The 13,116-nt window shown below is 42.0% G+C and overlaps 1 protein-coding gene across 9 annotated transcripts in view; it reads left to right on the top strand.

Annotated features, from left to right (window-relative positions):
- The window catches only part of LOC120722083 (focal adhesion kinase 1-like), a 62,217-nt gene extending 50,364 nt beyond the window's left edge, over positions 1-11,853 (top strand). For 6 of the 9 annotated variants that reach the window (XM_040012858.1, XM_040012856.1, XM_040012855.1 and 3 more), the window contains 10 exons: positions 19-207; positions 1,052-1,177; positions 3,946-4,008; positions 5,370-5,409; positions 6,187-6,290; positions 6,574-6,582; positions 8,050-8,205; positions 8,784-8,864; positions 9,011-9,096; positions 9,621-11,853. In XM_040012858.1, the coding sequence (XP_039868792.1) occupies positions 19-207; positions 1,052-1,177; positions 3,946-4,008; positions 5,370-5,409; positions 6,187-6,290; positions 6,574-6,582; positions 8,050-8,205; positions 8,784-8,864; positions 9,011-9,096; positions 9,621-9,747 (981 nt within the window). In that variant the 3' untranslated portion in view covers positions 9,748-11,853. The remainder of the gene's footprint in view (positions 1-18; positions 208-1,051; positions 1,178-3,945; positions 4,009-5,369; positions 5,410-6,186; positions 6,291-6,573; positions 6,583-8,049; positions 8,206-8,783; positions 8,865-9,010; positions 9,097-9,620) is intronic. The other 3 variants (XM_040012862.1, XM_040012863.1, XM_040012859.1) reach the window with 2 other exon arrangements.
- The last annotated feature ends 1,263 nt before the right edge of the window (positions 11,854-13,116 follow it).

The following is a 13,116-nucleotide window of genomic DNA, read 5'->3' as shown; positions in this document are numbered from 1 at the left end:
TCTTCACTTCGGTTTCAGATGGCAGGCTATCCAGGCCCTCACACACTCCCCTCTGTGCCTAGCGCCTTGTACCCACCTCAGGCGGCAATGCTGGACACCCACCACGCACACACACACCCCCGCCACCATGTCCACACCCATTCGCACGCACAGCTCCTTCCCCAGCCTCACGGACAGGATATGGCGCTGTGGGGCTCTATGATGGAGGTAGGATTCTTAATTTCACTCTTATAGACATGCGCGCGCTCACACACACACACACACACACACACACACACACACACACACACACACACACACAAAAAAACCTATAGAATAAACAAATAGAATAACAAGGACATTTGTCCAAAAATCAACAGTCATAGAAAAATTCATCTAATTATCCCCTTGAGAGTTCAGTGATCTCATAGCTGAGGGAAAGAAGCATTTTAAGCTGTGATGTGAGTTTTGTGCTGTTTGTTGGTTGTGGTCACTGGCTGTTACGCTACATGTATACAATAAGTGAAACGCAGTCATGTGACCAGAGGTCATAGAAAGGCATTCAAATTCAGCAACTTCAAGAAAACTCTGCTTTCAGTGTAAAGCGAGTCCCAAAATAAAAAAGCAATTGAAGTGGAAATCACTGAGAGGACAGGATACCATTGATTAACACCTGACAGGCTAATAAATAGATTAAAAGGTTACCTAGACAACCTGAAACTCTACTAGTGGCCAACGAATCATCTTTTCAAGTGTGACAAACATATTGTTTCTTCTGTGGAGGCAGTTACACACCAGTCACACTTTTTTTTTAAATGGGTTGCAAAAGTTTTCCAGTTTCCACACCAGTTTTTTTTCACAGAAACACCCCCCTGACACCTCAGTTGTTTTTAGTATTTGCGTCCACCACCTCAGTTCAGCCTCTCATCAGTCTGGTGTATATGTGTGTTCATCTCCATGTCTGGCTGTGTGTCCCCGTGCTGGTGTGCATGTCTGTTATGCTATGCTTGTCTTTCTGTTGCACGTTTGTGTGTGTGGATGTGTGTGTGTGTGTGTGTATGTGTGTGTGTAGGACAGGGCAGTAGACATGCAGCAGTGTGTAGGCCAGCAGTGCCTGTTAATGGAGGAACAGCTGATCATACAACAGCAGCAGATGGAGGAGGATCAGAGGTGGCTGGAGCAGGAGGAAAGGCTGCTGGTAAAGCACACCCATGCACAACTGACACATGCACACTACGGATGCTGTCACAGTGCATTTAATTGAGATTTACTTTGTCTTGCTTCTGTATGGTTGGCTAGATTTAAGCAGCTGTGTGGGGTAAACAAAAATGTCTAAAGACTAGCGCATTTGTGCAGCCCTGAACATGCCTCTTTGCAGCAATAAAGGCAAAGCAGCTACATTTAAGGAAGTTTGACGTGTTCTTGTTGGATTTATTTTGTGCTTTTCTGAGAGGTTGTGTATGGTGCATTGTGTCAGTGCTCACTGTAAGGAAAAGATGTCTTGTTTAGTTGCCGTCTTTTCGCATGCTGTCGTAATTCCGTATTCAGAAAGTGTAATCACTTAGTTTGGACTCATTTTTTAAAAAGTTTATCATTGTGTCAACACACATAAATATACTTAAGCCCTTAAATTATTTGATTTGAAAACACTATTGCACTTAAATGTGTGTTTTTACCGTGGCCCTGAGAGCTCAGTGCATTGCAACTTAAGAAAACACAAGCGAATCAAACCAACAGGAAACCATCCTCGCTAATTTCCTAGCACGTATGCAACACGAAGACAAATAAAATGCTGCAAAGTGAGAAAATGCCACCAGATACTGAAAGGAATTTAATGGAAATGCTCATTAAGAAGTGCAGAAGCGTGTTTGATATTGCCTTGAAGTTACTGAAGTCTCGTAGCTGTGATGGGAAATGAGCTGTATTCGATTTCGCTGTGACTTGGTCACACTCCTGAAAAATCTGACCTGTATATGATTTACAACCACACACAGAAGTGGGAAAAATGAAAATCTGCTACGTGAGAATATTAGATGTCAAATGTGATTTGTGTTGTTCACATTGTAATAAAAAAAGTTCACTAAGAGTCGCATAAGAGCAAAAGGGGGGAAAACAGAGTTGAAACCCTTTTCTCTGCAGTCTGAATTCAGCCACAGACATTTGAAGTTTGAGGTGAAGGTGTCAGTGGTGTCAAGCTGATTATATATTTTTTTTTAACAGCGCTGCAGTTTGAGTTGTCTGCTGCGGCGTCTTTGAGCTAGAAACCTTAAGGCTGCTATTACAGTGACCCTGCTCTGATGTGCTTGCAGTCAGTGCTGGTTAGAGAAAGAATCAGTTAGGATGCCTCCAAAAGTCTAGTTCCTATGTGGTTATGAAAATGACTGTCGTCTTCAAAAGAGTTTTACAATGACCTGTTAAACAGTTACTGTGCAGTATTTCATCAACTTACATTCCTCCTTAATACCATGCTGCTGAAGCCTCGGCACTGCAGCAATGTGCAAATGTAGATTAATTACACTTTGCTTTTTTGCACAGGATATGCATAAGCATCACATAAGTCTCATCAATTGTGTTCATTTATAGCATGTGCTGACATATATGGGTGAAGTGTGTGGACAATAACATCAATAACAAAAACATGTCTTCACAGTTTAAAAAAATGTTACTCTGTACTCCCTGTGACTCACTTTCTGGTTTGGAATTTACAAAGAAGAAAACGTGTCTCCTCTGATTGTTAGTAATGGGTAGCTGGATACCACTCAGTTCTTCTGGTAAGACTCATCCAGACGAAGATGAGTGAGCGCAGGGTTTGACATGACAAGAAGAGTTTGGCAAAGAGGGTTTTTTAATATAGGATGCACTTTTCTGTGAACACAGAATTAAGGAACTGTCTGGGGTTTTTTGTTGGGGTTTTTTTTGCTTAAGACTTTTATAGTGCGTGTTTGTGTGCATGCATGTAAGAGAGAGTGAGTTTGTAGGCAGGTGTGGCCTGTGCAAATTCCAGGCTAATGATAGGCTTACAGAATCTGACAGCCCAGTCAACAGTCTGTCTTTGACCCACAACCACTAAATGACAACACGCGAGATTACTGAAAAGATGGGGAGGTATAAAGTGTGTGTGTAGGGGTGGGTGGGGGGTGTTTCTTATAGGCTCCCTGGTTTTTATAAGACTGTCACTTGAGCGAGGGACTAGAAAGGGGTGGGAAAGAAAGGGAGGAGAAAGGCAGGAGGTTTTGGGAAAGAAGGGTAGATACGCTCGCATACTGACAGCTTGTTGGCAGTGTGCTTCTTCCCTCCTCCTCTCCTTCCCTCTCTCTGTGCGTCACCGTCAGACATAAGAGTGGTGGAGGCAGGAAGCTGGAGTTGAATCTGAAGTCTTCTCTGGATGAAACTTGCAGCACTGACAAGGTTACAGAGAAAACCAGACAGGGGAACATTCAGAGCGTAACAGAGGGTACAGTGCAGGATACTGGAAAGATCCCGAGATAACAGCAGAGACTAAACACCTCACACGAACGGTTCACGCATCAGGCTTCTTTGATGAACTCGGCGGCGATGCTGGTCTTCAAGTCCTGTCTTGGAAAGCTGGTATGAGTGGATGTGTGTGTGTCAGAGAGGGCAATGAGTGGGACTTTGTGGTTGTTTTGTGTGTGGTTTTATTTCGGTTTGCATGGCAGCACCAATAGAAACATTTTTCTTAAGTTAACTTTGTGTGGAGGATCCAAAAAAGCCTTTTGGACACTACACCTTTGTGTATCCTGCGTTCCAGTCTTCATAGGAGGTTTTGTGTTTGGACAGTTGTGCTTTTTTTTTTCTGCCACAGCTTCATCATTTATCCATGAAGTCTATCTCTTTTTTTTGTGAAACATTTGGATTATTTGAAAAAAATTCCTACTGCAAATCGAAGTATATGGATATGGATTTGGTAAATGGAGATGTAATGTTTGATTGTTTGTGATTGCTTAGAAACCCGACATGAGAAGTTCGAGAGGTAGTCTGGACAGAGAAGACAGTGGACTCCAGCCACCGGTAAGTTCCTTCTTCTTGTTTCTCATTAATTAGTTATACCCATTCACATCAGGACAATAACTCACGGACATTCCTACAGGTGCGAGTTGAACTGTCTCTGTTTGTTTCTTTCTAAACTTTCACTGTCCAAATCTTGTCCAATTTGCTGTCCCCGCCACTTTATGAATGGGAAGTTATTTTCCTGAAGTGTTTGTGTTTTTAACCACGGAGGATGTCTGATGAAGACGAATGTTGACGGACGTCCGTGTTATGGTCAGACTCACTGCTGCGGCGTGTGTTTGTTTTCTTTTCAACTGACTGATTCAGGGACAGGAAGTGACCTGTTGAGGGTAAAGTCAGCAATGTGGGGTCAGTAGTTTCTCACAGCGTAACTGGATATTAATGGAAGGGTGTTGCACTCAGTCCCAGAGTGTCCTGGTGGCCGATTTTAGTGATTGTCCATCTGTAAATAAATACTTCAGAGTGTGAGAAGCAACTTTACTGGTAAAGGATGTAAGATCCTGGGCACTGCTGGCAGCCCTTTGGTTGCACACAAAACACAGAGTTGCTGAGATATTTGCATCTTGCAACTTCTCCCCTTTCCTCCTGTTGTAATATCTAGTGTGTGTGTAACTGTATCCCAAAGCTGGAATCTCTGCAGCTGAACGCAGAGTTGCATGTTGATGTTATTTCCCCAATGCCAGCAGAAGTTGTTTCAGCAGTCTGAAGTTGCCATGAGTTAGATATTTCCGTCTCTGTAATTCATCTCACTGCTTGTCCTCCTCCTCCTCCCATTGAATGGTTGTGGTTTGTGGTGGGAAAATCTCCCTCGTTCGTGTGTGTGTGTGTGTGTGTGTGCCTTGGTGGAGTATTTTTGGGTGTTGGTGGTTGTCAGACCACAACACAATGATGGCACCATGGCTTTTGAGTCCTTCTGTGCTGTTTTCTCACACACACAAAACAACAGGGATGCAGTAAAAATACAATGAATTTAAATATGTAACATTCCTGGCATTTTGTTCTCACAACCATCACATCATGTAAACATGCTGCAGTTTTAAAATGCTAGCTCTAACAAAAGAAACACTTTGTTTTGTCATCCTCTTCCTGTCAAACAGAATATTTTTGTTACCATAAGTTACCCAACGCAGGACCACACAGCACAAAATAACAGGCACAGCTCCTCTGCCGCAAATGACTGTGAGCTAGCTGTGTGCGAGCTGAGGCTCGGTGTCACATGACAAAGTAAATTGGATTCTGTGCTGAGGCCGCTGGTGGTTTAAAGCTGTGAAGTTCTAATTTCCTGCAAAGCTTCTGATTATGTCTGCGTCTGTGCAATCGCTAACCCAGTGCTTTGTTTTGTTGTTTGTTTGTTTGCGCAGACAGGAAACCAGCACATATACCAGCCCGTTGGCAAACCAGGTAATAGATGGGGCCTCAACTCCGCCACAATTACAGGAGGGCAACCACTATTGTTATATGCTGTCTTCTCTTTCTCCCAAGATGTGTAACTTACACATATACCATCACACAGTGTAGCACGCTGTGTATCTCTGGCCTTTCTGAGGTCAGCGTCTGTCTGCAGGGTTTAGTCTGTGGTCACAGTAAGACAGATCCAGCTGTGAACCTGCTGGCCTGCTAGTGAGAACACCAACCTGTGGTTATATGGACTCAAACAGCATGTCATGTTCAGTATGTTCAGTGCTCAGAGCGTAAATATACAGAGAAAACAGAAACGTATAGTAGCCAGCTGGGGGATGATTTTCCAGGATGGAATATCGTTTTTGTCCATTAAACGTTTCCTGATTCCTGATAGATACTAATGTAGAGGAAGAGAGACGTTTCATACTTGAAACAGTTTGTGGGAGACTTTATAAATCAATCAAAACTTTATTCATACGACAATTTTAATACCACTTTGCAATTGAATGTTCTTTACAGAACATCATCAAATGCAGAAGAGAAAAAGAGGCTAAAAGGTGTGAAAAGAAGTAGAAAGCATAGATACAATTCAAATAAAAACCAAATCTTACGAGGTGACGCTTTGTTTGGCAAAAATTAGCCTGGAGTTAATTATAATCTGTGTTATAATCTGAGCTGCTGCGAAACCAAAGTAAGCATCTGCCCACACTTCTTAGGAATAAATTGTGAGTAGAAATATTTTTGTACTTCACACGTTGTCGATGTTGTTTCCTGCAGAGCATGTGGCCCCGCCAAAGAAACCCCCTCGACCTGGGGCCCAGTGCCAAGTAAGCAGCCTGGCCTGTCTAAATACTGGAGACAGTTACAATGATGGAGTCAAGGTACACACACACACACGTGCATGAATGCACACGCTCCGAAGCAAAAGTACAAGCAGAAATACACACTGAATGAATGAATGAATGAATGAATGAATGAAATGCTCCTCCAGTAGCACATGGAGGGACACATTTACCGAGTGGACACAGTGCATGTTTTGAATGCTTGGAGCATTAATATTTACCCTTGTATCTTCTTTCCTTTGGCTGCTCCGTCTCTCTCTCTCTCTCCCCTCCCCCTCACCCCCATTCTTCTCCGGCACTCTGCCTTACTGTTGACCCCTAGCCCTGGCGGGTAAGCAGCACACCGTCTGTGTGTGTTTACTGTGCGTCTTGTCTCCTGTTCCATATTGTTGTCCTGCTCCTCCATCAGCCCTTTGATTTCTCTGTCCAACAAATCACATTCTGTTGTAGTATTAACTTCATCTCTGCACTTCCCCTTGTCTGTTTTCCTGCTTATATTGTCTTCTCTCCTTTTCTCAGATCTAAGTGCTTTTAACTTTTATAGATTTTTTTTATTTACTTGAGCACTAATTATATGCTTCTCTTTATAATTAGTAGACAAGTGAGTCTTTAATAAGATTTAATCTTTTTTTCTTCCCCGGTTAAGAATTAAAAGGTTTTCCTCATCCTAGTAAAATAGGGTCATATTTTTTACAGATTATAAAGCAGCTAGTTTTCAAATGCTTATTTTTTCTAGATAAATGCTTCAAGTGGTTTCAGTAGGTCATTGTGTGCACAGCGTTGTATTGTTTTCACTGTAGGCGGTGATTTACTGATTACCCAGAATTCAGTAAGGACTGGAAAAGCGAGGGCGTGAAGGGGAATGCAGAAAAAATGTGCAAAATGAAGTGAAATTGCAAAGAGGATTAGAGTTTATACATGCATGCATGCATGACTGCGGGCGAGAGAAAGTCTTTGTATTCAAGATGTGGGAAGTATACCTGCAGGTAGTGGTCAGGTGATGTCACTGAGCAAGAGAGATGGTGAAGGAAATGGAAAGACAGAAATGAGAAAACGCTTTATGTTAGTGCAAGATGATGATTGGTTTATATGGCAGGTTCAGGAAGATGTGACCTCCTACGGGGAATCTGTATTTAATTAAAATCCTCAACTGATAGGTTTACGGCACAGGTTATGGTAGTGTGACACTGCCATCTAGTGGCCAGAGAATACCTCTACATTTAGACAGTGTATCTGATATTCAGAGTGCTGGTGTTGTTCCTGGATCATCATAATTAATGTTGGCCCAGGTTCAACATTGCAAGTGACCAATCAAATGGTTATGATGTCATCGTCGACATGGAAACAAGACTTGCTGATGTCCACTCAGGAAAAAGTGCAAATAAGTGGGTGGAGAGGGTTAGGCCTATGGCTATGGTTACGGTGTTATGGTTAGGGTCGATGGTGTGATGGTGTTTCCATGTCGCAAAACAATGGCATCACAACATGGGTATATCAGATGCACTTAACATAAGTAGAAACATAATAGATATTAATTCACTCATTAATCTACTTGTTTAACTCTCTTGATTATTATTACTTTACTTTGGACCTTTAAATGTATCTAGTGTGTAAGGCGGATGAACGTCTTTACAATCTAGCAGGATTTGTGGAGGTAAATGTTTTAACAAATGTTTTGTTTTTTCATCCACACTGTTTCAGCTGGTTTTTGTCATCAGTCTCCCACACTTCTTTCCCAGGTACACATTCACTCAAAGAACCTCTCACTCACTGCTTTTTGTCTTCTTCTGTGGTTTAGCTGCAGCCTCAGGAGATAAGCCCGCCTCCCACCGCCAATCTGGATCGGTCGAACGACAAAGTGTACGAGAACGTGACGGGATTGGTCAAAGCTGTGATCGAGATGTCAAGCAAGATCCAGCCGGCTCCACCCGAGGAGTACGTGCCCATGGTCAAGGTAACAGAGGCACAAACGGCAGTTTGTTATTTCTCTGAAGTGGAGCTGCAGGCTTTGAGCTAAAAACTCAGCACAGTAGATCAAAGCAGCTCTGTGCAGTTTAATAACCGCTATGTCCTTGAGCACTGTGACGCACTGTTTCAGTTTAATTGGCCGGTGCAGCTTTCCAAGGACGGAATTTCGACACTTCTTCTGCTCCTTCATGAATAATTTTTGCTTCATATATTAACCTGACTCTGCAGATAGCCTAAGCAGCTTTTCACCAAAGGGATTTAATAATTAGTTTTCCTGTGAGTCTTTTTGACAAAAATACATTTCATTTTATTTCTCCAAAGGGTTTTTTCACGTTGGTAGAAAGGGAAGAGCAGGGCAAACAGTACAGCTAACATTGGAGTGTTCATCCCTAACTCCAGAATGTTTAGCCAAGCTGCTAACCTTAAGAAGGGACTACAGCACTGTGTCGTTTCTGTCTTCTCTATTAGAAATTTCAGATTTTAGTCTATTTAAAACAGACTATGTGAATTATTGATACCACATGTAAGCTGTCCTGTTGTGAAAAAAAAATGTGTGTGTTTCAGGATGTGGGTCTGGCACTGAGGACGTTATTGGCCACAGTAGATGAGACTCTACCTCAACTTCCAGCCAGTACACACAGAGAGGTAGACACCGTTTTTACTAACAAGCATTCACTTTATGTTATTAAACAGTTTAATGATTGTTAATAAATCACGTTAAAGCACATTATTGATCACACAGCTGCTCCAGCTTGTATTTTATTTTATACGGTTACGCTTTTCTTCACCAGATCGAGATGGCACAGAAGCTGCTGAACTCTGACTTGGCAGAACTGATTGCAAAGATGAAGTTAGCCCAACAATATGTGATGACCAGGTAGGTGCATAAACTAAAAGCATCACTTTGTTAGGTAAACCTTACCTACCTTAATTCTGGAAACATTGCTCAGAGGTTTTGGTCCTTAGTGACATGACAGCATTACACAGCTGCTGCAGGTTTGTCAGCTGTGCATCCATGATGTGAATCTGCTTTTCTACCACATTACAAAAGTGGACTAAGACTGTGATTGTGAACGTCATTTGAGTACAGTGAAGTCATCTCAAACTGGATCTGAGCTTTGTGACTTGGTGCATTATGCTGCCACTTAGGTGGGCTATGCCATTTAAAAAATGCTCAGTTGGTACTAATGAGCCTAAGTGCACTGAGTTTCTGTCATGTGATTGGATGATTAGATATTTGCACTAACAAGTAGGTTGAACAGATGTGCCTGATAAAGTGGCCAGTGAGAGTGTGTGTCATGCTCACGTTCTTGATGCTGTCACGTCTGCACATATGATCATTAATACTGCACTAACTATTAAAACTCTGATCTTGCATATATTCTGTATTGATGCTCCAAGCCTCCAGCAGGACTACAAGAAGCAGATGTTGACGGCGGCTCATGCTCTTGCTGTTGATGCCAAGAACTTGCTGGATGTTATCGACCAATCCCGGCTCAAGATGATGGCCCAGTCCCGCCCACACTAGCCCCATGTCGTCCGAGCTGACCAACAGGAGAGGGTGGCATCATCATCGTGACTTCTAAAGACTCCTGGGTTCCAGACATCAGTCCTCATGTGTTGACGGAGGTGGCTGCTTTACAAATCAACGGCGAGAGCAGTGGCTCTGATAATCTGATAATGGTCCGCGATGAATCGTTAGAATTTTTTAATCCCGCTATAGCCGAGGTAATTAGTTCAACTGGGATTAAAATCTCCACCACTGTGACTTTCTGTATACGAGAACAGCGCAGAAACACTTCCTGAATCAGGGACTTGGCAGCTTCGCTCTCTTCAGAGTGGAATACAGTGACGAGAGGAGGAAGAAAGAAATCTACTCGTGATTTTTTTTTTTTTTTTTTTTTAAGCTGTAAATCTGGATTTGGGATGAGCCAGATTCTGCAGGTTAGAGTTTTAAATGGATTCAAAACTTCCGACAGAAACGCTATCATGAAAGCTGGTGAGATCGGGCGGATTGCAACCCGATCTGCAACATATCTGCATGAAACTTCACTGTGGGATCTTAGGCGTCGGCCGCCCCCGTTTGCTGACGTTCCGATTCCTGAATAGGAGCTCCTTTCTCCAATCAAATATCTCTACATCGGCATACACATCACATGTTTGTTATGTTTTGTTTTTTTGGTGCCTGGGGTGGTACAGTAACAACAGTCTCGGTTTGGTCTTCTCCGACTCGTCATGCCTCCTACCATCTCTCTTTCTCTGTTTCCTCCATCTCACCGTGTTTTATTTATAGACTCAAATTGCAGAGGAGGAGACAGAGGCAGGAACGTAAAAAAGCAGAATACGCCTCGAGGACAGTCTAGTACCACTCTACTGCCTGAGGAAAGAAAACACTCTCCTCCCCTCTTCTCTCTATTTCACTCACGTTTCCTTTCCTTCACCCTTACCGCTCCCCTACTCCCACAGTCTTCCTCAGCTCCTCTCTGAGCCACTTTTAAAGACTCCAAATGTGAAGAGTCCAGCTCTGTGCGGGTAATCACCGCAGACAGAAACCTCCCCTACTCGCACTCAGTTCAGTCTGCTCTTTTTATCGATCAGCTCCATGTTTTTTTGTGTTGTTTTGAGGAATCTTCGTCCTCTATACTGAAAAATGTTGAACTTTCAACCCCAGCAATTGACTGCTGTGTAAAAAAAAAAAAAAAAGAATTGGAAAAAATGTGTTCAGCGTGAGTGGCAGGATGCTTCCGATTGGTTCACGAGGAAGAAGACAGTGACACGTCTCAGAGTGGTCGCTAATTTTGTGAGGTTCGTGTCTCCTTTTCCTTTTTTTGTCTCCTCACATATAGTCCCAATATGAATCGTACGTTCATAATATAAGATTACATTAACTGTCCGATCACCCACTAGTGACACTTAAAGTATATTTCCCCGGGACATGAACAAACCTCATATCACATTTATGACTCCAATTCTCTTGTCGGGTGTAACACTTTAAAAATTCCCCCCCTCCCCGACTTAATAATAGTCCCCATGGAACCAAACACATGAAATGTGGAGCCACATGACTGGAACTTGTTTCTCAGACACAAAACACTGAACTGAAAATCACATTTGTCTTTGTTAATACTGACCCCATGTGGAGTGTCACATACTGCTATATAAAATATACTGGTGACTGTACTGGTATAGCATGATATACTGGTATAAAGAAGAGCATATTTGCACAGCACCAAAATAACACATCCTAAGTTGTTTCCTTTTTTGTTTCTTGTTTGTTTGTTTTTATTATTATTATTATTTTTTTTTTTTTAAACCCGTTTTATCCAGATGTGATTTCCATGTTTAGCCAGCAACGAAACTATCAGATCGATCAATCTGGGTGTTATAGGGATAAAATAAATGTAAAACAGAGGAGAAAAACCCCCAAACGAAACAATCTATTTTATTTCCTTGTTGTTGCGTAAATCTGCTCATGTTGGTATATTGTAAGCTATACTGGTGTGTATCACTGGTGAATTGTACAGAACTCGTACTAGTAAACACTGGTATTTATTTTGTCTTCTGGGCTAATTAAGCCATCTTGTCAAATAGGAGGAAACAAAAAAAAAACAATGGAATAAAAATAATTATGAAATGAAATAAGTCTGTCCACTTTGTAGTTGATTGGGATTTATTTAAAGTGCCTTTTAGGATTAATATTTATAATTTCAAGTTAATGTTGGCGTAGATCTTTTTAAAGAGCATTCAGAAAATCATAAAGAAGAGAATTAGACTTTCTCACAATAAGAAAGGACACATTGCACTGTATATAACAATAATAGCCTGTTGTACAACAATGCTGTTGCTTGCACAAGCATGGATTTTAGTGTTAAGGATGGGCTGCTGAAGTTTCAGTGGAGATATGATGGTGGAAATGGCTGAAATCTTACAGCACCTGAAAGATCCCTGCTCAGGAAGGTGCATGTGAACATCTACATGATTCAGAGAAGCCCTGGGAGAAAAAGCTTTGGTCAGATGAAACCAAAATGAGCTCTCAGGCATCCGCCTGACCAAAATCCCTCCTGAGATGTGTCCAAACCTGGTGACCAGCTACAAGAAACATCTTACCACTGTGCAGCCAACATGGGTTTCTCCATCAAGTACTAAGTCATGTTTTAGGATCAAATACTTTCACTCACTGACATGCAAATCAATATATTTATTTTCTTGTTCTGTCTCTCTCTCTCAATTAAAATGAAACTACAGTAAACTAAGGAAAATCATAAGCATTTTAAGCAACTTATGTCTATATTCATTCATTTTTGTAACTGGGCCGTCATTTCTTGAGCATAATAGACATTTTTGACGATCAAATATCCAGGAAAACCAGAAATCCACAGATTTCTGTCAGATAAGCTAATATACGCTTACTGCCTTTACCTTTTCTGGAATTAAAAGCTAAAGTCAATTTTTGAACCCTTTAACGTGTAACAACTAGCCCTGTCTGTCAGTATTATAAATACTACGATATCTAATTGTGCATGTGGAGTACGCAGTGATATTTTAAAAGCTTTTTGTTAAACAGCCTCGAATATAAACAGTATTTACAAGATGCATAAGATTGCAGGTAGTGTGGAGACGGCAGCGGTGCAGTTTGTACGGTTTGCGCATCCCACTGAGCTCAGCGTGACAGCAGAAATCCCACACCGACAGTCAGGAGCAGCAGTTTGTTGTTTCTGTTGATGGAGTCGGCTTTGCTGAAGTTACAGAAGTCATAGCTGCTGCAGCAGCTGACGGCGTTCCCGTTTCCGTTGGAGTCGACTGAGGCGGTGGAGGCAGCTCCTCTGCACGTGGCCTGGCTGGCACACTGCTTTGTTATGGCTGTCGCTGTATCTGAGCAGCACACAGACAAACAGCA

The sequence above is a fragment of the Simochromis diagramma genome, unplaced genomic scaffold (assembly GCF_900408965.1).
Source record: "Simochromis diagramma unplaced genomic scaffold, fSimDia1.1 OVJJ01000618.1, whole genome shotgun sequence".
NCBI lineage: Eukaryota > Metazoa > Chordata > Actinopteri > Cichliformes > Cichlidae > Simochromis > Simochromis diagramma.
Note: the sequence above shows the minus strand (reverse complement) of the source record. Positions and strands in the feature narration are given on the sequence as shown.